This window comes from Pseudophryne corroboree, chromosome 1 (genome assembly GCF_028390025.1).
Source record: "Pseudophryne corroboree isolate aPseCor3 chromosome 1, aPseCor3.hap2, whole genome shotgun sequence".
NCBI classification, from domain to species: Eukaryota; Metazoa; Chordata; class Amphibia; order Anura; family Myobatrachidae; genus Pseudophryne; species Pseudophryne corroboree.
In genome coordinates, this window is record NC_086444.1 from 165,378,333 (window position 1) to 165,401,375 (window position 23,043).

Below are 23,043 nucleotides of genomic sequence, written 5' to 3' on the forward strand. Positions count from 1 at the left end.
ACCATATTGAAATTCAACGGTTCTATTGGCGTAGCGGTTTCCGAATATTTTATGCTATTTGTAATGTAATCATACAACCACATTGGTGATGCCTGGGAGCCAAAACTGCATAGCCGGAGAGGTAGGATTATGCAGGACCTCTCCAGCTGATGGATATCTGGTAAAAAAAAAATACTATATCAGGAGGTGAAAATCATTACAAAGTGCTGATATTTTCAGAATAAATAAATATTTGCTTTACAATAAATAGACCACTGTGCCACTTATACGCCTCAGCTCTATAATGGGATCCAGGATCTCGATACCATCCCGCAATAATGATCAGCTACACAGTATTACTTCTTGGTGGTAGACGAGATAGTCAGTATCTGTCTTTTTCTGTATAAATCAATATATCATTAAATAAAATAAACTATAATTCTGTTATGTTCACATTATTTTGAGGACTATAATCACCTATTCCTATGTAAGCGGCACTGTGTGTAATAACACAACTGTACAGCAGTGAATTGTTCTTAAACTGAAGATACAGACCCTATCTCAGCAGCTGGAATGTCGAACTATGTAATGTCATCAAGTACTGTATGGCGAAAGAGTAGATGCCGAAATGTACGACGCAAACTTGTAACAAGTCGACATTGCCCAAATGTCACAATGTTGACCATTAACCCAACAGCCGACATGTCATATGTGTACATTTTATCCAAGTTGAAATTTTTCAGATGTTGACATTAACCATGTCATTAACATTAAATATTCTGGTGTCAACATTATCAATGTCAACAGGGAATGTTCACTTTCTGAATGCACGCCCTCAAAGGGTGTAGAATGCTATGCCGGCACTCGGGCTCCCGGCGACCAGCATACCGGCGCCGGGAGCCCGACCGCCGGCATACCGACAGCGTGGCGAGCGCAAAGGAGCCCCTTGCGGGCTCGCCGCGCTACGCGCGCCACGCTCTTTTATTCTCCCTCCAGGGGGTCGTGGACCCCTACGAGGGAGAATAGCTGTCGGTATGCCAGGTGTCGGGATTCCGGCGCCGGTATACTGAGTTAGATTTGGGTGTGGTGTGTTCAATCTGCAATCTAAATTGCAGTGTAAAAATAAAGCAGCCAGTATTTACCCTGCACAGAAATAAAATGACTCACCCAAATCTAACTCTTTCTGCACATGTTATATCTGCCTCCCCTGCAGTGCACATGGTTTTGCCCAACTGCTAACAAAATTCCTGCTGTGATCAACTTGGAATTACCCCCACTGTACACAACATGAATCTTTTTGACATTTAGGTGCAAAAACGTTAAAGTAAAAGGTTTGTATCTATTTTCCCTCATATAATCTATAAAAAAAAAAACTCTCAGATTTGACGAATGTCGTGGAAAGAATTTTGCACCTTTGTGTATGAATGGGTTACTAAGAGACCAACAGATTCAGAGCGGCCTCATCTACCAGAAATATAATCTCTATGGGGGATTAGCTGTTCCATTTAGGTGTTGCTCTCTCTCCCTGTAATAGAGATGTCAGGGGAGATGATCGCTGCACAAGCAGATAAGATATGTAAATGAAGTGTCACTGAAGGTGCTCTACTTCCAGGAGGAGGAAGAAGGGCCCATTCAGGGATCAGTGCCTACAAACATCACTGTTGTAACACAGAAACCAGGAGAGAACGCTCAGCACGTGCACATACAGTAAAGTAAGTGTGTGTGTGTGTGTGTGTGTGTGTGTGTGTGTGTGTGTGTGTGTGTGTGTGTGTGTGTGTGTTTCAAATATAAAGGAACTGAACGTTCTAGATGTTAAAAAGGAGATTCCTTCATTTGTCACCATACGATACCTACAGAATATCCAACAAAAATACTTTAGCCCTTTTGTTACCTGGGACATTACTTTCACTGTTTGTATCAACCCCTTATTCCATCCATTTTTAGTGCATCCGTTATGTGTCTGCACACTACTCACAGTAACTTATATAGACCGTCGCCTCTCCTCTGCCCTGGTCACTACTTCCCATGCTCGAGTTCAAGATTTTGCCCGTGCTGCAGCCCTTCAGTGGAACGCACTTCCCCGCTCCATTAGACTCTTCCCGACCTTGCAAAGCTTCAAACGGGCAATGAAAACCCACCTATTCATTAAAGCATACCCTTCCGTTGCATAACCTAGTCCTGAGGCTACTCCTCCATCCCCCTGCCTCATGCCTTGAACATCTCTGCTTTGCGTACACACTGCCATCAGGCTACCTCCCGCTTGCACCTCACGTCATCTGTCTGTCGCCCCTTCCCACTAGATTGTTAGCTCTTCAGAGCAGGGCCCTCTTTCCTCTTGTTGTCAAAGCCCTCTTCTCGAAACATTTCACTCACAGCTCCCTCCTACTCAGCGACCATCTTTACCCGCTTTTTCTCCTGCTGGTAAAGGCTCATCTCTATCTATGGCCGCCAGCCCCAAGTAGTACAATGATTACTCCCCCGCTACTTACATCTAAGCTGTATTATGTTTTGAGAATTGTGGTGCTCTGTTACCTGTACTCCATTTTTGTTATTTATTTACTGTAATGCTAAGTTTTGTTTCCCTGTACTGTCCTTTGTACGGCGCTGCAAAACACTTGTGACGCCTTATAAATAAAATTTAATAATAATAGATCATGGTCCTTGTATAACAAGTCTGCATGAAGATGGATTCTAATGAGTAGGCTTCATTATTTGAGAAGGCAGCAGTCCTTACCTAAAAAGTGGGAAATAATTGGAACATATGTTCAGGGGCACCAAGAGGAGGGTAGCAGGTACTAATAACCCAGGTCTAGTCCTGTTAGAGAGGCCCAGCTCTTGGCACAGTATTTTACATTGAGGTTTTTGGAAGAGGCGTGACTATGCCTTCAAGATTTGGACACACCCTCTTAGCACCCAGGCCCCATGGATGTCTCAATGACCCTGTGGATGCTCAGAACTGTATATATTTTATAGATGTAATATTTGTAAAAACAGTGGGGAACATGCATTTTGAGCACCTACTACACTATACAGATGTGTCCGCACACATCTTTGCCAAAAAAAATAAATGCAGCATGGTTTGGCGTTGCCGCTATGGGGTACGTACACCGCCACCAACCCTTTTAACTGCTACAATTGTACGCACACTCCCACAACTGCCGCCGTACAAACTCATTTGTAACTACGGGTAGCGGGAGCATAACATCTCGCTACCCATGCCCATACACTGCCACTAACTACCCATCGCTATGTATGGCAGTGGAAGTGTCCTATTCCCACTGCTTGCGACCGCACAGCACTTTTTTGCATACTGAAGTGGGTGCATGCGTGCCAGGATTCTTTGCAGACAAAGATGTATGAGGACACATCAGTATTTACACATCCCTTCCTTTGGACAAAAACATTGCACACATATTCAACTACATGCCTGAGAATGGGTTATTTGATTTGAGAACATTAGGACTATGCCCAGATCTCAGGAGTATAGAGCATAGAAAGGTGTGTGGTGTGTTGGTCACTTTGACTTATCATGTAGCATAGGAAATTAAAATAGGAAGCCAATCTCTTTGCCGTAATAGGATCTTACTAGAGTCGCTGTCTCAACAAAGTTTTTTTTATTTAGTAGCTTCCAAAAAAACCCTCCTTATCGAAGAGATGTGCAGTTATAACTAATGATACTTTTTGGAGCCCAAAATAGGTAGACACAAGCATTACGTTGACATGACCAAGGTCAACATGATAAAAGGTAGACATGAGTTTTTAAAAAAAATGTTAGTGTTTTCTTCGTAGAGTGACCGGGAACCCCAATTAGTGTCCCCTCGCATGGCTGCGCTCGGCACAGGTTACCATTCCCAATTGTAGTCCAAGTAAAGTATGAAAAAGTTCAAAAAATGAGAAAAAAAATTGTGAAAAACTCATGTCGACCTTTTGTCATGTCGACACAGACCATGTGGACCTAGTGACCATGTCGACCAACAGTGGACGACCTAAGTGTTGTCGACCTAGAGACCGGATACCACTTTCTTCATGGGGGGAGTCAGATGTATATGATGAATGCTTGCAGATGTAACAAAGTGCAACAGACTATCAGAGGACAGGACATATCACTTGGGTAAGTCTGTGTAATATTCAGCTTTACATCCACACGTGTGATTAACTGGGGAAATGAAAGAGAAAACTTGGCCAGTTACCAACCCTCAGGCTCTGAAGTTGCATAACTCCAGTCTATGAAGATTTCAGTCAGACAGAGCCACTAGAATGTATGGCATGATAATGTGTGCTGCTAATTAGAATTACAAGTACATACCAAAAGCACAGCTAATAGATGCAACCATCAGCTGAGACAGCATACATACACAACAGTGATACGCCTCTTCAATAAAACATACATGTAAAATGTCTGGCCTCTGAGAAGTATGGGTAGCAGAGATATGGATAAGCATTTGTCATCTTGCCTCGGGTGGTTGCTTTACATTTTCAATCATCATTAGCATTACTATTTCATTTAAGTATTTTTTTTCTTTTTTCTTCTTCGTAAACATAACACAGAACATGCCGTTCAACATTTCTGTGGGTTCACCAGAGAGACCATACCCCCAGCTGTGTGAACACGGCTTAATGTTTAACAACCCCACGCATTGCACAAATAAACCCATGAAACCACTTTCTATATATCTAAACTGCTATAGAGGTGCTTCGGCCAAAGACAAATTTGCTTAAACACAAAAACTGAAATCTAAACTAACCATCTCACAACAGTTTAAATGTATAAAAATAGAAGAGGGGAAAAATGAAAACAGTTGAAGTGAACTAAATACATCCATATACATATTGGTCACTAAATAATTGCAAACTATATATATCAAAAACATTGACTTAGAACTTATTCCGAGGTCTACAAGACCAGGAAAGCTTGATCTGCTCACGATATATAAATGTAGGTGAATTCAATGACTTTTCAGATTTTTTCCATCTTCCTTAAATAGCAGAAATAACAATATGGAGTATACTCATCAATAATTTGTCTTCAGGAATCTCCATGGCAGTCATTAATCTGGTTAGTAACTCATTCTCCTACGGGATTACATACGATATCCCGGCGCAGTGGATGCTGGCTGTCAAAATACAGACAGCTATATCCCGGAGACTGTAAACCCGACACTGGTTAATAAAGCAAGGTAACCCTGATCCCTAAACCCCCTAAATCATAACCTCACCCTAACCTCCCCCACAGCCTAAACCTAACTCTCCCCGGTGGTGCCTAAACCTAACCCCACTTTCCTGCAGCCTAATCCTAACCCTCCCTCCCCCACAGCCTAACACTAACCCTCCCTTGGGGTTCCTAATCCTAACCCCCCCCTACCTGCAGCCTAACACTAACACTCCCACCCCTGCAGCCTAACCCTAACCCTCTCCCCACAGCCGAAAACTAACATCGGCACCGGCATTTGGATCCATGTCGATATTCCAAGGAGTGTTGGGATTCCAGTGTCGGCATTCCGAGCGCTGGGTTCCTGATCGCATCCCATCCTAGGTTTAGACAGGAAGTTTTTTCGAAAGGGACTGCCCACCTAGTGTATATATCATAGCTCCTCCTCTTTTTTTGACTTTTGAGCATCTCCCCATACATGCTTCCTTGAAAAACATAATTTGGGGGTAATCTATGGAGTATCTTCAAGAAACTGATTTAACGGGGAGTATAGTCCGTTGTTTTCTTCTTCGCTCCGTCATGGCAGCCATTACTCCGGGATGTACCCAAGCAGAATACAGGAAGGGCTAATAACAAATCAAGACTTCAAGGTATATGCTTTTAGAAGTGTAATTTATAAACTTAACTACTTAACTGCTGCTTGAAGATTGTGATTTCCAAAGGGGGTGTCTGTAATCTTTAAAGCATAGGGACTCATGAACATTATATATATATATATATATATATATATATATATATGAGAGAGAGAGAGAGAGAGAGAGAGAGAGAGAGTAAACGGCTTCTGTGCAGATGTCATTCACTGACCCGTGAGCCTATACTGCCCTAGTTGAGTGTGTCGATCCCTTTCAACCATCTTTCTTATATACAGTACGAAGATCATTTATTAATCCATTTTACAGTAGTTTGTTTAGTTGGTCTGCAGTTTTTCTATATTCCTGCTGGATTTACAAGCAGGTGCTCTTGCTTTCACTCTGAATAAGTAGACAGATATTGCTCTGACAAGATCTAGCGTATGTTATTTATTTTCCCTCTCATCTTTAGGGTGTGGGAAGAAAGATGGCAGAGTGATCTCCTGATTCACATGGAATGATTATACAGGTTGAGTATCCCATATCCAAATATTCCGAATTACGGAATATTCCGAAATACGGACTTTTTTGAGTGAGAGTGAGATAGTGAAACCTTTGTTTTCTGTGGCTCAATGTACACAAACTTTGTTTAATACACAAAGTTATTAAAAATATTGTATTAAATGACCTTCAGGCTGTGTGTATAAGGTGTATATGAATCATAAATGAATTGTGTGAATGTAGACACACTTTGTTTAATGCACAAAGTTATAAAAAATATTGGCTACAATTACCTTCAGGCTGTGTGTATAAGGTGTATATGAAACATAAATGTATTCTGTGCTTAGATTTAGGTCCCATCACCATGATATCTCATTATGGTATGAAATTATTCCAAAATACGGAAAAATCCGATATCCAAAATACCTTTTGTCCCAAGCATTTTGGATAATGGACACTCAACCTGTATTACTTTTGGGGAAAAAACTGCCTTATATTCAAGAAAGGCTCTCCTGCCCATAGGTCTTGTAATTCACTCACTCTCATGGCTGACGGGATAGCAATAAAGTAGGGCTCATCAAATCCCAGGGGCCAGGTCGCCATGGACCCTAGATTTTGCTGCTTGGCTACCAGATAACGTAAGGGGGGGCAGGCCCTCGTCAGCCCCAGCGGAGAATTGTGAGCATGTCAGTATTGAGACGGACATTTCATGCACAGGAGTGCATGTGCTGAGTGCCTGTCCATCCAGCCTGCGCTGAATGCCGTGTCTGTCCGTCCCAGCCTGCTTGATTGCCGTGCCTGGCCGTCCCAGCCTGCGCCGACTGTTGTGCCTGACCGCCCCACCCTGCGCTGACTGCCGTGCCTGACTGTCCCAGCCTGTGCTGACTGCCGTGCCTTGACCGTCCCAACCTGTGCTGACTGCCGTGCCTGACCGTCCCAGCTTGTGCTGACTGCCGTGCCTGACCATCCCAGCCTGTGCTGACTGCCGTGCCTGACCGTCCCAGCCTGCGCTGACTGCCGTGCCTGACCGTCCCAGCCTGCGCTGACTGCCGTGCCTGACCGTCCCAGCCTGTTGTTTGCCCGGGAGCAACTACACAGCAATGAGGCCACAGAGACCTAGTTTGCCCGGGGGTACCCCCTTCGTTGAGTGGGGATTGGTTTGCCCAGGGGGTGAGGGGGGGAATAGCTGCACAGTGATGTGGCTGCAGGCAGGGGGGAAGGGGAGCTTGTTGTTTGGGGGAATGGGGGGGGGGGGGGGGGGGAGGAACGGTGGTCTGGCTCCTACACTTTCATCCTGGCTCTTGGATTTTAAAAAAATTTGTCAAGCTCTGCAATAAAGAATACCACTTTCCAGGCCAGGTATTTTAGAGACGCTTTCTGTAAGATCTCAAATGGAGATGATATCAGAACATTCAATATTAAATTTAGATCCCAGTCACTATAAATGACCTATAATTTGCGGACTAATTTTCCGTATGGCTCGACAGAATCTTTTCATAACTGTAAGTCTTCTTCCTCTAGCCTCCTGTTCAGAAAGATACATAAGATACATAGAGCACATATCTGTAGCTCTATCGTTGGTACTACTAGACCTTTCATAGAGCCATCTTGCTAGAATTGTAAGACTTATGATGTTTCAGTCTTTATAGTATCAAACTCAGATGCTATCCAGGAAATAAAAGTTTTCCAGATTCTCTAGAAAATTATTTTCTTGCCTACAGGACGACAAATTACTTTTGGTTTCTACAAGTTTTGCTCAATCTTCATACCGTTCAATTGAGGACTAGTAGTAGAGCAGTGTCCCTGATACAATAGATCCGACCTGATTGTAAACACCCATGGCTTTTCTATTGCCATTTCCGGTGTGTGAAAATCATGCTCTCCTCGGCCAGTAAGGCAGAACTGCTACTGCAGGGAAAGGTGGGAACACATAACCCAGATGAAACACCCATCTTAGGGCCTAATTCAGACCTGATCGCAACAGCAACATTTTTCTCTAATGGCCAAAACCATGTGCACTGCAGGTGGGGCAGATGTAATGTGCAACTTTTATGATCGGAATTCTGAATGACCTTTTCGATTATGATCTTACTTGTGCCACAAATGCAGAAAAAAAAGGTTAGATACCATTAAATAGGAATGCATTATTTATTTATTTAGTTATATAGCACACACATTCATCAGCAATGTACAGAGAATACTTTGGTCAGTACCTGTCCCAGTGGAGTTTACAATCTATATTCCCTAACACTTGTATACACACACACCCTACACACACACACACACACACACACACACACACAAACAGGTTCGTTTTTTCAGAATCCAATTAACTATCAGTATATTTTTGAATTGAGGGAGGTAAATAGAGCACACAGACAAAGGAAAAAAAACACAATGGAGAACGTGCAAACTCCACATAGATAGGGCATTGGTTGGAAAGCAAACCCAAGACCTTCATGCTGTAGAGTCAACAATGCTAACTACTATGCAAACCATGCTGCCCACATTATACGAAGAAGAAGAAAGGTATACAGTATATGTGCAAACCTTGCCTCTTTTCTTTCACTTCTGAAACATACCATGTTTGCAGTGTATTGTGGTTAGACTACACCTTACTGACTACAGTGTGACTGTCACCCACTTTCTGTCAGCTGTGACAATGTGTTGAGTGTGTTCGGTGATCAGAGTAGTAACTGAAGTTCCTGTGAAGTCCGTTACTTTACTCTGACTCTTACCAAATAAGTATACTGAATATACTGGGATGCCGTATGAGATCTATTCTGTGAGTTACAGTCAGAGGCTTATTACACAAAGGCACGGTTCAGGAGTGCATGACATTGCATGTGCAGTTGTGATTTCAATTGCAGAGTACCTGCGCAAATATGCTAATGGCTTAGGCAGTGTCTGGTGTTTCACACTTGCCGCTCACATACATAAGCGGTAACATCGGACGCACATCGGGGTCACCATCGGACCACTGAGCAATACAGCTGTGAGCGGATCTGCAGTGGCTGGCTAGGGAACGTCCTGACACATCTGTGTTTTTCTAGCCACCCCCCGTTTTCTCCACCAAGCACTGCTGGTCACTCACTTTGCAAATAAATCCTCTGTGTGTGCGCTATCGCAAGGCATGCAGAGTGTAGCTTTAGCGCATGCTCAGTTGCAAAAAAAATTACTCTGCTGTGCCAGAAACAGACATTGCGTGCTCCTCTGAAGCAGGCTCAAGGAGAGGCCAGTGATGCTGTGGAAAGTAGAGACTGTGAAGGCTGAGTGCAGAGTCATGGCAGGAGGCTCCTCACCAAGAGCTAAATAGAGTGTGCATGGGTGACGCTCATAGAAACACCTGGGAGGTTTCAAACTGAACTTCCTAGTACCCAAAGCGCAGCCATTAACTGAGCAGGGAAGTCAATAGCTGGAGGCAGGTGAATATGTAAATGTCACCATAGCCGTGTGTAAGCAGCACTATACGAGACCCACACTATGTGCAAGAGAAGAACGATGTGAGAGGTAAATAAAGATCTGTCCTTTGCAGCAAACGAGATGCCCTGGCTGTCATTCATTTCATTGCCGGTAACCGTACACCAGTACACCTGCTGTGTCTGCTCTTTACACACATTGCCGTTATTAAACCTGCATGTGCAGGAACACCTGTTCTCTGCTCACCCACAACAGCCTGAGGTGAGAGACTGAGCTGCAATCGGTGACTGACCTAGGGGTTCTACACAAGTAGATGTAAGGAAGATATACCACCCAAAAGGCAAACCAGGTTAAAGGGAAGATGAAGAAAAAAATAGGTGTATAGAAATATAGAGTAGCATGCTGTTATATAAGTGGCAAGATTAGGAAAAGAACATAATAACATTCCATCCAACTGTGGCCCAAAATACAGCCCATTCTGATGTATATTTGTTTCATGCTCACAATTATTAGATAAAAACAGAAGACTGAATATTTGACATTGCTGTATATATTTACCAGCTAGGAAGTCGACGTGAAGTCTGCCACAGGAACTGTAATCAAGTGAATGACGCAAACTCATAAAATGAGACAAATCTACAAAACATCTGGCACAGTTTTACCCACAGGGTAATTGTTAACCCCTCGTGTTGAGTGCGCACGGTACCCAGACGCAGTAGATTAGGAAATAAAGAACAGCTCTTATTTCCATTACATTTTTTGGACAATTAATCAAAACAGGTTTTAAAATTTACAACAATAATGAAGATGGATCACAGATTTTATGGCTGTAGAGATTTCCTGCATACTGTTACATTTTACATGATTATATCTCTGCAATAACGAGGGTAAGCCTGTAATTAACTCTTTATCTTACAGTGGCGGAGGATGAGAACAAAGGACCACAGCAGAAAACAAGCTTTAGCTCCATCATTTGGCTTAACTAATACCACCAGTATAAGCTTAACTCAAAACTGAAAACAAATCCCAAACCAATGCCAGGGGGGCATCCAATATCTATCTATACTGAAGAGGGGCATCTAATATCTATATCTATACTGAAGAGGGGCATCTAATATCTCTATCTACACTGAAGGGGGCATCTAATATCTCTATCTACACTGAAGGGGGGCATATTATATCTTATACGTGCTTACTCTCTTTTAGGGAGCTCTCCCATCAGAGTAGATCAGCCTCCCAGATCGGCCCACTTTCCCAGTGTAGTAGGTGGTCCGGGTGCCTGATGATGCAACTCACGGCACCTCACCTTGTGCACCTCCTACACAGACCTTCCGCCCAACATCTCCTGGAAGCACTGGGTACAAATCAGTAAGTATGACTGTAATATACACTTTTAATTAACATCAAATAGTGGGCCTTATTCAGAGGTGGACGCAAACCACACGCAATGGCGATGTTGCGCAGTTGAGCGACTATTTGCTACTGTGCATGCACAAAATAATCTGGATTCCAATACGCTGCAAGCGTAATCCCGAGGGCGCTATTGCGTATGGAAGAGCTGGTAATAGTACTCCAGACGCAACGCGATGGGCATTCTCTGATGGGATAGCTCCCAAATATGTCCAGAAGGGAGCGCAAAATAATCTGCCACCTAAGCGTGAGACGGGAGTGTAATGGGCCTGTCACTGCAAGTGGGCTGCGTTCTCAGATGCATAGCCTCTTCCGCAGAGGTCGTGTTCAGTCTGACACACTATACTTGCCGTAGATGCTCATAAAACCATACTGGTGACCATTCGGAGACACAGAAGTATCTGACATGTGGGCTGCAGCACCACGTTCCTGTACTATACTCAGTCCTGCTGCTCAGGATCTCACAATATATCAATGCAGCCAGGATTCCGGTGATCATACAGTGTTTTGATGTATACTGACCATCCATTAATTAAATGACAATAAATCCATGACATGATTAGTACCCGTGAAGCTGGTTGGGCCAAGCATTGTCTATATAATAATTTAACTTGCAGCATCAATTTTTACTTCCATATGTTTACAAACAATCTAAAATTATATTTAGTACATAGAAACAAATCTACTAAGAGCATTAACTACAGAAAGGTAACAGAATGAATGACTCAATTCTACTGGGATGCCATATTTTTTAAAACAATATTTAAGACACCCCAGATTATTGAGCCCATAGACACCACTTCCCTTTTAACTGCACAGTGCTAGTCCCAACCCAGCTGTCAATCTAGTAAAATAAAACTATGAGTCTCTATGGGATATAGGGGGTCATTCCGATTGATTGCTTGCTGCCGGTTTTTTGCAGCGCAGCGAACAGGTTACTACTGCGCATGCACCGCAATGCGCAGGCGCGTCGTACGAGTACAAAGCGGATCGTTGCTGGCCGATGGATTTAACTTAGAATCAATTCGCACAGCTGATCGCAAGGAGATTGACAGGAAGAGGGCGTTTATGGGTGGCAGCTGACCGTTTTCTGGGAGTGTTTGGGAAAATGCAGGCGTGTCCAAGCATTTGCAGGGAGGGTTCCTGACGTCAATTCCGGGACCAAAAAGACTGAGGTGATCGCAAGGGCTGAGTAAGTCCAGAGCTACTCAGAAACTGCAAAAAAACTTTTTCGTCCCGCTCAGCTGCACACGCGTTCGCACACTTCCAAAGCGAAAATACACTCCCCCGTGGGCGGCGACTATGCGTTTGCACGGCTGCTAAAAGTAGCTAGCGAGCGATCAACACGGAATGACCCCCTTAGGGAGAAAGTGGAGCACTAGAGACAGAACAGTCTCAGGCACTGGCATGCAAAGACATCATTAATGTTTCATTTTGTTAAAAAGACAGGAACACGGCAGCGATGTAGATTAGTGTCATTCATACGGGGGACGTAATCAAATTCTGATATCACAATAGTTAAATTGTCGACGGATATGTCGACATTCTCAGAATGTCAGCAGATGAAATGTCAAGGAGAGAGAAGATAAGGAGAGAGAAGATAAAGCCATATGGACGAAGGTGGTCATTCAGAGTTGTTCGCTCGCTAGCAGTTTGTAGCAGTTGTGCAAACGCTAAGCCGCCGCCCTCTGGGAGTGTATTTTAGCTTAGCAAAAGTGCGAACAAAAAGATCGCAGAGCGGCTACAGAAAAAAATAATGTGCAGTTTCAGAGCAGCTCCAGACCTACTCAGCGCTTGCGATCACTTCAGACTATTTAGTTCCTGTTTTGACGTCACGAACACGCCCTGCGTTCACCCAGCCACGCCTGCGTTTTTCCGAACACTCCCTGAAAACGGTCAGTTGACACCCAGAAACGCCCTCTTCCTGTCAATCACTCTGCGGCCAGCAGTGCGACTGAAATGCTACGCTAGTCCTGGTTTGAAACTGCATCGGCCGTTGTGAAAGAACGTCGTGCCTGCGCATTGTGCCGCATGCGCAGAAGTGCCGCTTTTTTGCCTGAACGCTGCTCTGCGACCGAAAACAGCTAGCGAACAACTCGGAATGACCCCCTGAGTCTTGCAGAGAGAGATATGTACCAAACAATCAGCTTTGTACAGTCATGTTACAGGCAGTGTGAAACATGACAGTTAGGAGCTGATTAGTTGGTGGCTTACCTCTCTCCACTTTCTCTCCCTCTAAGGTAAAAATGTGCCATTTACTTATACGCATTCCATTCTCATCATGTCCAGAAAAGTATGCACTAAAAAACAACAACAGCTATAAACAGCAGCAAGACAAAACAAGAGAAAATATAAAATTACACGGAAGCAAAGAAACCTGTCTGCTAGAACTAGAAATGACACCTATCGCTGCTATAGGTCTATGGAACAAGTAGCTCACTATAATATACAGCTACTGACAACAGCTGCTGCCAGCAAGAGTCAGAAGTGTCAGCAACAGAAAACACACACAAATTTGCCTATTGAACACCTTCCATAGAGGCTTTAGAAATAAAGAAAATAACAGTGAAAACAGAATAATAAAAAAAATACAATTTAGATTATATGCACTATCAGGAGATTAATTAAAATTAAAGAAATAAGACAACCAAACTCATGACAGCTTGGTTTGATACTACCTTGTTTGGTTGGCTTCCGGTGAATCCTCATTTTGGGAAAGGAGGGCCAGGAGTAATTGAAAGGAGAATCCGAATCGGAATCCATTTTTCAGTGGAGAATAGAAACTGGTCTCACCGTACAGATGCTACAAGCCGGTTCTTGGAAGCCTCTTTAAAAACCACACAGATGATGTCAAATACAGGAATGAAGAGAACTGGATCAAGTTGCCCTCTCTACCCAGGGGAGGGAGAGGCTGTAAACGTTTGCTCTCTAGGCGCTCAGGCATGTAGTCAGATCAGGCTGTACATATCAAATCAGATGAGGGAAGGCAGGGGGAAAAACATGTACCAAATGTGGTGCTGCATCACGGTCCAGAGCTATTTCAGAGGTCAGTTGGTGCCAATGAATCATTAACTCACCTTTTCATTTCAATGCTAATGGCAACTGAGGCTGGAGTTTGTGGAGTACACTTGTAAGTAAACACTTGGAAAGGAGGGAGTACAAAGAGATACAAGAGCACAGTGTTTCCTTTTACAGACAGTGATTTTTGTTACGGTCTTTCTCCGTATCTGGCTTTTCGTGGTGAATGTATTTACTGGCTGCTGCTAGCACTTACATAAAGACTGCAGTCTTTAAAAAAAGTCACAAAAAGTACATAAAAGGATATATACAAAGCTACATAAATATCTTTTTAGCAAACTAATAATTTAAAGTGCCGGGACAAAAGCAAAACAAATTTATGTCTGTATTAAAAGACATTTTATATATATATATATATATATATATATATATATATATATATATATATATATATATATATATATATTTATTTATTTTTAATTTATTTATTATGTGCAAAAAAAAAAAAAATCCCATCTGTGTTTAGTCGGGATACTTTAGAACCGTAATAGCGGGAAAAACATAAAATTGGTTTGTTATGCATTTTTTCGTTCATTGTCTAGGAGTTAGACAGGAACGGTCACAGATTTAACGAGTCTGGCACCTTTAAAGTAGGGAAGTTACTTTGTTGAAAAAGGAATCCGTGATTTACAACAAGCACGCCATTCTTACACTGTATCCCTGAACAACTCTCTGCACACAAGGGTTCCAGCAAGACCTATTCGTGGCACCACCAACTGATTCACAGCGGGCAAATGCCTCGCATCCCTTCAAGAGGTCTAGGAGCCACGCAGCAAAGGACAATGAACCATAATCCCAATGAGTTTTAGCTGAGCCACAATATACATTTTAATAGGCTGCAGGGTAGTAATGTTCCACCTTCTTTCTTTTTTGTTAAACAATCCACAGAGAAGAAGCCTGCTTGTGGATCAACTTAAATGTCAAATTTGGAAGCCTATGATATCTGAGCCTGTTAACATTCCTTCTTTCACTTCAATTATTGTTCAAACTAGTGAGTCCGACAGTAGCGCTTCTGTACTCTCCATGAAATTAATTTCCTCCTCTGCATCTGCGTTTCGGTAAATGCATAGCTATGAGAGTGTTTCTGAATGCAACATAATAATAATTCATTTAATTGAAGCCTACACATTTGGTAGTGTGTCAGCCCTCTGGCAAGAAGTATCATTTTGCAAACAGTTAATTTATGTAATTTAAGTGATTATGCAGAGATGAAGAATACATCATTCATTGTGATGTAACTTAGCATAAGATAAACAAGTTTTACAAATGTAATAAACAGATCATAAACAAAGCAGGTAAGTGGTGAAACAGTATTGTTAGCCTCCTGTTTAACTATTCCCTTTTCCGTAACGTCCATCTGTTCTTTCCTAATGTAATTGGTCATTGCCCGCTGCAACATCTGTACAAGAGAACATTTTGCATATCCTGATTAGGCGGTTTGTATAAGCCAGGCACGTCCAAACTGCGGCCCTCCAGCTGTTGTGAAACTACATATCCCAGCATGCCCCGACACAGTTTTGCTGTCAGAGAATGCTAAAGCTGTGTTAGGGCATGCTGGGATGTGTAGTTTCTCAACAGCTGGAGGGCCGCAGTTTGGACTTGCCTGGTATAAGCTCTTTGCCAAGATAGGGTTAGGGACATGAACGCGCTCTTAGGTGTGGTACAAAATGTCTACACGATCCGAATGCCAACGCTGACAATGTTGCTATTGACAGAATGTCAACATCATGGGTGTCAACAGTCGGCAATGCCGACCATGCAGATCTGTGTTAGCGAAGTATGACTAAACCTAACTTTACTACTGCCTGACCATAAAATCATAAGAAAACATGCTGCTGACATTCTATTGTTTACATTCACAGTGTTTACATTCTGTCATGTTGACATTGGGGGTAATTCAGATCTGATCACTGCTGTGCGTTTTCGCACATCGGGCGATCAGATCCGAACTGTGCATGCGTATGCACCGCACTGCGCCGCCACGTTACACGGCTGCAATGGGAATTTCCGGTCAGCGACGGGTTTGTGCGAAGGATTCATTCGCACGGGTGTTCGCAAGGAGATTGACAGGAAGAGGGCGTTTGTGGGTGTCAACTGACCGTTTTTAGGGAGTGTCTGCGCAGGCGTGTCCGAGCATTTGAAGGGAGGATGTATGACGTAAAATCCGGTCCCAAGAAGGCTGATGTGATCGCAGCGGCTGAGTAAGTCCTGGGCTGCGCAGAGACAGCTCTGCTACACATGCACAGCTAAGATACACTCACCCTGTAGACAGCGACTATCTGAATGCAGGACAGCAAATATAACTGCCTAGCGATCAGATCTGAATTACCCCCATAGTGACATGACATTCAGAATGTTGGCATAATAAACGTATACCATTTACCTGAAGCAAACGTGCCTGCTCTCCCTGAATGTCAGGGAGACATCAGAATATTAGGGAGCTCTCCCTGTCTCCTGTGAGGGAAGCTGTGTGGAGGCAGTGTGATCTGTGAGGAGGGGGGCTGTGTGGGGGCAGTGTGATCTGTGAGGAGGGGGGCTGTGTGGGGGCAGTGTGATCTGTGAGGAGGGGGGCTGTGTGGAGGCAGTGTGATCTGTGAGGAGGGGGGCTGTGTGGGGGTAGTGTGACCTGTGAGGAGGGGGGCTGTGTGAGGGCAGTGTGATCTGCGAGGAGGGGGGCTGTGTGATCTGTGAGGGGAGAGGCTGTGTGGAGGCAGTGTGATCTGCGAGGAGGGGGGCTGTGTGATCTGTGAGGGGGGAGGCTGTGTGGAGGCAGTGTGATCTGCGAGGAGGGGGGCTGCGTGGGACTAGTGTGATCTGTGAGGGGGGAGGGTGGTGTGTACTGTGAGAAGGAGGTATATGTGAGGCTATAGGAGCAGTGAGGGGTGGGGAGCGCCAAAGGGAATTCTCGCCTTGGGCTCCACTTGGTGTAGAACCAGCTCTGCTTACAGGAGTGCTCCTTCAGATGAGAAAGCTGAGTAGTGTTGGTGGAGCGGCATATGTAGGGCTGCACAGTTAAGGGAGGTGCTCACGGAGAGATCCATGCTTAAAATCTAAGCAATCTGACTAGATTGCTTAGATTTTAAGCACAGATCACACATGTGTACCCCCCTCTGCGATAGCGATGCGCGGCCTCGCACATCGCTATCGCCGGTGCTAGATTGGCCTGATCTAGCATGCCGCTCATTTCACCAGCTGGGTGAAATGAGCGCCCCCCCCACCTCCCAGTATCACTCAGCACACATCGCATTGTGCTGAGCGGCGGGAGAGATGTGTGCTGAGCGGTTCGCTCAGCACACATCTCTCCCGTCTATATGGGCATTTAATGTGTGCAACAAATGTTTGCCGGGGACACTGGGCTGCTCTTAGGCATGCACGCTCGGCAAGTGCCAGGACATCTTGGAGCAGCTAGGGAAAGACAGGGGTAAATGTATTATAGCAGCACTATAACACTTCCTACTTCACCTCATTACCAAGGTGAAGCAGGAAGGGACATCAACAAGATGAACGCTCCCTCCTCTGGTAATGCCCCCTGAGCAAACAGCGCATCAGCTCAGTCCTGATGTGCTGCGTCTCCCTGACCGTCCGGCTCCTCTGCGCATGTGTGGGATCTTGCTACTCACGCGAGATCCGCTGCACAGTCCGGAGCAGTCACTCGGCACAGCTATGTCCCTGCTCTGGAGGTAGGGCATCGCCACCTGCAGCTGTCGAAATCGATGCGGACCATTCTTACATTGCCCCCACATATCTGCGTGCTTTAAATACGCCTACCCATTCCCTCAAAAGGGGCTACAGTATATACAGGTTACCTTGTGCATCTACTCCTTACTGCCGATTCCCAACAGCTCTCCCCACTTTACACTCTGCCACTCTCTTCTCTCATATTCCACAGTTTGACTCTATGGTTCCATTATCTACCCACTCTATGGTTCCATCCTCTCACACTTCCTGGGTCTGTACTTACTCTCCGTATCCCCTATCTTTCCTCCCCCTCCAGCCTAAACTCTTACCACTCCATTGTATCTCACTCACTTTCCTATCGTCTCTATCCCTCTGGCCCTTAACACACATTCGGACACCAACTCACATTCCATCACCAACTACCATCATATCCACTCTACCTTTCGACTATTTCCCTACCCTCCCCCCTTTCTTTCCCTCTCCTAATGGAATTGAATCCTAAAACATAGTGTATATATTTTGATATAAAAAAATCTTTTATCATTTTTTTTTAGTGTACTGTAAGCACTTTTAAGTCATACAAATCCATATCAATCTTATACTCACAAAATGTTGACCTTACTTTAGTACCATTTTTCTCAGTAATATTATACTTTATCATCATTTTACAAATGTATTTTATTTTTCAATTTTTTTTTTACTTAACTCTTATATTTTTATTTTATATCATTCAATAATACTTGTACACATACATTGTAGCATATCACCCAAAAAATCTTTGATATCACACACCAGCACTCATGCTAATAACGCTCCTAAGTCCTACCTATTTTAATATGCAGAGAGGCTGGGAGGGTAACATCTGTGCACCCCTGCACTGGGAGCCCTGTGTTACTACCTGTTTGGTAATGTCAACTCAAGACTGCCCGGCTATAAGGTCGTGATCCCTGCACATTACTGTGCTGCATGAGAAGGGGATGTGCTGTATATGGGATGATATATGTTGTAAATCTACAGAAAGGTAACAAATTAATGACTAAATGCTACTGGGATGTAATTTTTTAATAATATTTAAGACACCCCAGATCGTTGGGCTCAGACACTACTTCTTGTTCCCTTTAACTGATCTGAGGGCTGGTAGAGGGGCTGTATGGAGGCAGTGAGCTCTATGGGGGGAGGGGGGTGCTGTGTGGAGGCAGTGTGATCTGAGGGGTGGTAGAGGGGGCACTGTAAGGGTGCAGGGCGCAGGGGGGGCTTTTCGTATGGGCTCAATGGGCTGATAGCTGAGGGTCCACTCTTTCCAGGGGTACCAGATTTTTTTAAAATCTGACCTGGGGAACCGGAGATATCTGACTTCAAAGCAGTGGTCCCCATCCAAGCCTGTTAATTTTTTTTACCAGCCAGATATCTCGGGTCCTGTCTGACTTAGAGTTTTTTTGAGGGTATATTTCAAAAGCTGGGACTCTCTCCTTTCAGTTGACACTGGCAGCTTGTCTTTACTATGCCCAGAACCAGAGATATCAGCCTTCAAGCAGCTGGTCCCTGCTCCAGCTCCACACGCCTAATATGCAGTTTTATATGTTTGTTGGTGGATTGCTCTGGCTACTGAAGTCTGATCCCCAAGTCCCCAGGACCTTCTGAAAGGTGGGACTCTCTAGTTTTTTTTTATCCCATTAAAGCTAAGAAATCTATTTCTAGGAACTGGAGATATCTGCAGTAAAGCACGCTGCCCTGACCCCAGAAAATGATGAATATTAAGCCCACTCCACTATTCACCCCTCCCTTGTGTATTAAACACCCCTACCACCCTGGAAGTCATGTACCAGGGCCCCTTCATTGAGCACAATGTCCCCTTCTACAGTTTAGTGTTCTCCTTCCTGCCCCATTTGTGCAGTAAAGGAGTAATTAGCAGAAATAATTTCTCCAGGTCCTACATGCTGAGTGAAAGATAGAACCCCCATACCCCCCGCGGAACATCAAACCTGCCACTGATAGCACCCCCCACCCCTACCGCTGATGGGTGGATAGGAGCCCCAGTGCATTTCTGTGCCCAGGGGCCTACACTGCTGTTAAGACGGCTCTGGCGCCCTGGGCAGCAATATTAACCTCAAGGGACACTGGCATATAGATTAGATACTGCGGAGGCGGTATATTAAAAAAAAAACCCACCAGTATAAATAATTTGAGCGGGACCGAAGCCCGCCGCTGAGGGGGTGGAGCTTGATCCTCCAGCACTAACCAGCGCCATTTTCTTCACAACACACTACAGAGAAGCTGGCTCCCCGGACTCTCCCATGCTGAACACGGTTACAGAGGGCAAAAAAGAGGGGGGGGGGGGCACATTTAATTGGCGCAGTGAGTGTATTTATATATTTATATAAAAGCGCTGTACTAACTGGGATTTTATTCCAGTGTCCGGTGGCGCTGGGTGTGTGCTGGCATACTCAATCTCTGTCTCTCCAAAGGGCCTTATTGGGGGACCGTCTCCATGTAGATATATCCCTGAGTGTGTGGGGGTGTCGGTACGTGTGTGTCGGCATGTCTGAAGCGGAAGGCTCATCTAAGGAGGAGGTGGAGCAGATGATTGTGGTGTCTCCGTCGGCAACGCCGACACCTGATTGGCTGTATATGTGGAATGTTTTAAATGGAAATGTGTCTTTATTACATAAGAGAATGGACAAAGCAGAGTCCAGGGATAAAATAGGGAGTCAATCCATGGATTTGACTGTGTCACAGGGCCCTTCAGGGTCTCAGAAACGTCCACTGTCCCAAGTAGCAGACACTGATACCGACACGGATTCTGACTCCAGTGTCGACTACGATGATGCGAGCTTACACCCAAGGGGTGTATTCATTATATGATTATTGCAATAAAAGATGTTTTGCATATCACAGATGACCCCTCTGTCCCTGACACGAGGGTATGCATGTTTAAGGAAAAGAAACCTGAGGTAACCTTTCCCCCATCTCATGAGCTGAACGCGTTATTTGAAAAAGCTTGGGAAACTCCAGACAAGAAACTGCAGATTCCCAAGAGAATTCTTATGGCGTATCCTTTCCCTGCACAGGACAGGTTACGGTGAGAATCCTCACCCAAGGTGGACAAGGCTTTAACGCGCTTGTCCAAAAAGGTGGCGCTACCGTCTCCAGACACAGTAGCCCTCAAGGTTGCTGATCGCAGACAAGAAACTACCTTAAAATCAATTTATGCACATACAGGAGCCTTGCTCAGACCGGCAATAGCGTCGGCTTGGGTTTGTAGCGCTGTAGCAGCTTGGGCAGATACCTTGTCAGCTGACATTGATACCATAGATAGGGATACTATTTTATTGACCTTAGGTCACATTAAAGACGCAGTCTTATATATGAGAGACGCTCAGAGACGTTGGGCTGCTAGGTTCGAGAGCCAACGCCATGGCGATTTCTGCTATGCGAGCCCTGTGGACCCACCAATGGACGGGTGATGCCGACTCAAAGAGGCATATGGAAGTTTTGCCTTACAAGGGTGAGGTTTTATTTGGGGAAGGTCTCGCGGACCTGGTTTCCACAGCTACCGCGGGTAAATCTACTTTTTTACCTTATGTTCCCCCAATGCAAAAGAAAACACCACAATATCAGATGCAGTCCTTTCGGTCGCATAAGTCTAGAAGAGGTCGGGGCTCTTCCTTCCTCGCCAGAGGAAAGGGTAGAGGAAAAAGAATGCCTGCTACGGCTAGCTCCCAGGAGCAGAAGTCCTCCCCGGCTTCTACTACATCCACCGCATGACGCTGGGGCTCCACTGAGGGAGTCCACGCCGGTGGGGGCATGGCTTCGACTCTTCAGCCACGTCTGGGTTCAGTCAGACGTGGATCCTTGGGCAATGGAAATTGTATCCCAAGGCTACAAGCTGGAATTCGAAGACGTGCCTCCTCGCCGGTTTTTCAAATCGGCTTTACCAGCTTCTTCCCCAGAAAGGGAGATAGTTCTAGCTGCAATTCAAAAACTGTGTCAACAATAAGTGGTTGTCGAGGTTCCCCTAGTTCAACAGGGGAAGGGGTACTATTCAACCCTATTTGTGGTCCCGAAACCGGATGGTTCGGTCAGACCCATTCTAAATTTAAAAACCCTAAACCTGTACTTGAAAAAGTTCAAATTCAAGATGGAATCGCTCCGGGCAGTTATCTCCAGCCTGGAAGGAGGGGATTTTATGGTGTCACTAGACATAAAGGATGCATACGTTCATGTCCCCATTTATCCCCCTCATCAGGCGTACCTGAGATTCGCTGTACAGGACTGTCATTACCAGTTTCAGACGTTGCCATTTGGGCTTTCCACGGCCCCGAGGATTTTCACCAAGGTAATGGCGGAAATGATGGAGCTCCTGCGCAGGTAGGGAGCCACAATTATCCCGTACTTGGACGATCTCCTGATAAAAGCGAGATCGAGAGATCAGTTGCTGAAAAGCGTGTCACTCTCCCTGAGAGCTGCAGCAATATGGCTGGATTCTAAATCTACCAAAGTCACAGTTCGTTCCAACGACTCGGCTATCTTTCTTAGGCATGATTCTGGACACGGAACAAAAGAGGATTTTTCTCCCAATGGAAAAAGCCCAGGAACTCCAGAACATGGTCAGAGACCTGTTAAAACCGAAAAGTGTCAGTCCATCAATGCACTCGAGTACTGGGAAAGATGGTGGCTACCAGACCATCCCTTCGGCAGGTTTCATGCGAGGACGTTTCAGTGGGACCTTCTGGACAAGTGGTCCGGGTCCCATCTTCAAATTCATCAGAAAATAAGCCTGTCCCCCAGGGCCAGGGTGTCTCTCCTGTGGTGGCTGCAGAGTGCTCACCTTCTAGAGGGTCGCAGGTTCGGCATTCAAGACTGGGTTCTGGTGACCACGGACGCGAGCCTCCGAGGATGGGTAGCAGTCACACAAGGAAGAAACTTTCAGGGACTATGGTCAAGCCAGGAGGCTTGTCTACACATCAACATACTGGAATTAAGGGCCATATACAACGGCCTACGACAAGCGGAGAATCTTCTTCGCGATCTACCGGTTCTGATTTAATCAGACAACGTCACAGCCGTGGCTCATGTAAACCGCCAAGGCGGGACAAGGAGCAGAGTGGCAATGGCGGAAGCCACCAGGATTCTTCGCTGGGCGGAAAATCACGTAGGCGCTCTGTCAGCAGTCTTCATTCCGGGAGTGGACAACTGGGA

The 23,043-nt window shown here is 45.0% G+C and overlaps 1 protein-coding gene across 4 annotated transcripts in view; it reads right to left on the reverse strand.

The window, feature by feature from the left end:
- The window catches only part of ARHGEF28 (Rho guanine nucleotide exchange factor 28), a 418,990-nt gene that overhangs the window by 193,477 nt on the left and 202,470 nt on the right, over window positions 1-23,043 (reverse strand). The window contains exon 1 of one of the 4 annotated variants that reach the window (XM_063963866.1): window positions 13,767-14,163. The exons of 2 other annotated variants lie outside the window; for them this stretch is intronic. In XM_063963866.1, coding sequence (XP_063819936.1) covers window positions 13,767-13,851 — 85 coding nt within the window. In that variant the 5' untranslated portion in view covers window positions 13,852-14,163. Of the gene's footprint in view, window positions 1-75; window positions 146-13,766; window positions 14,164-23,043 lie in introns of those variants that run through there. One more of the 4 variants, XM_063963867.1, reaches the window with a different exon arrangement.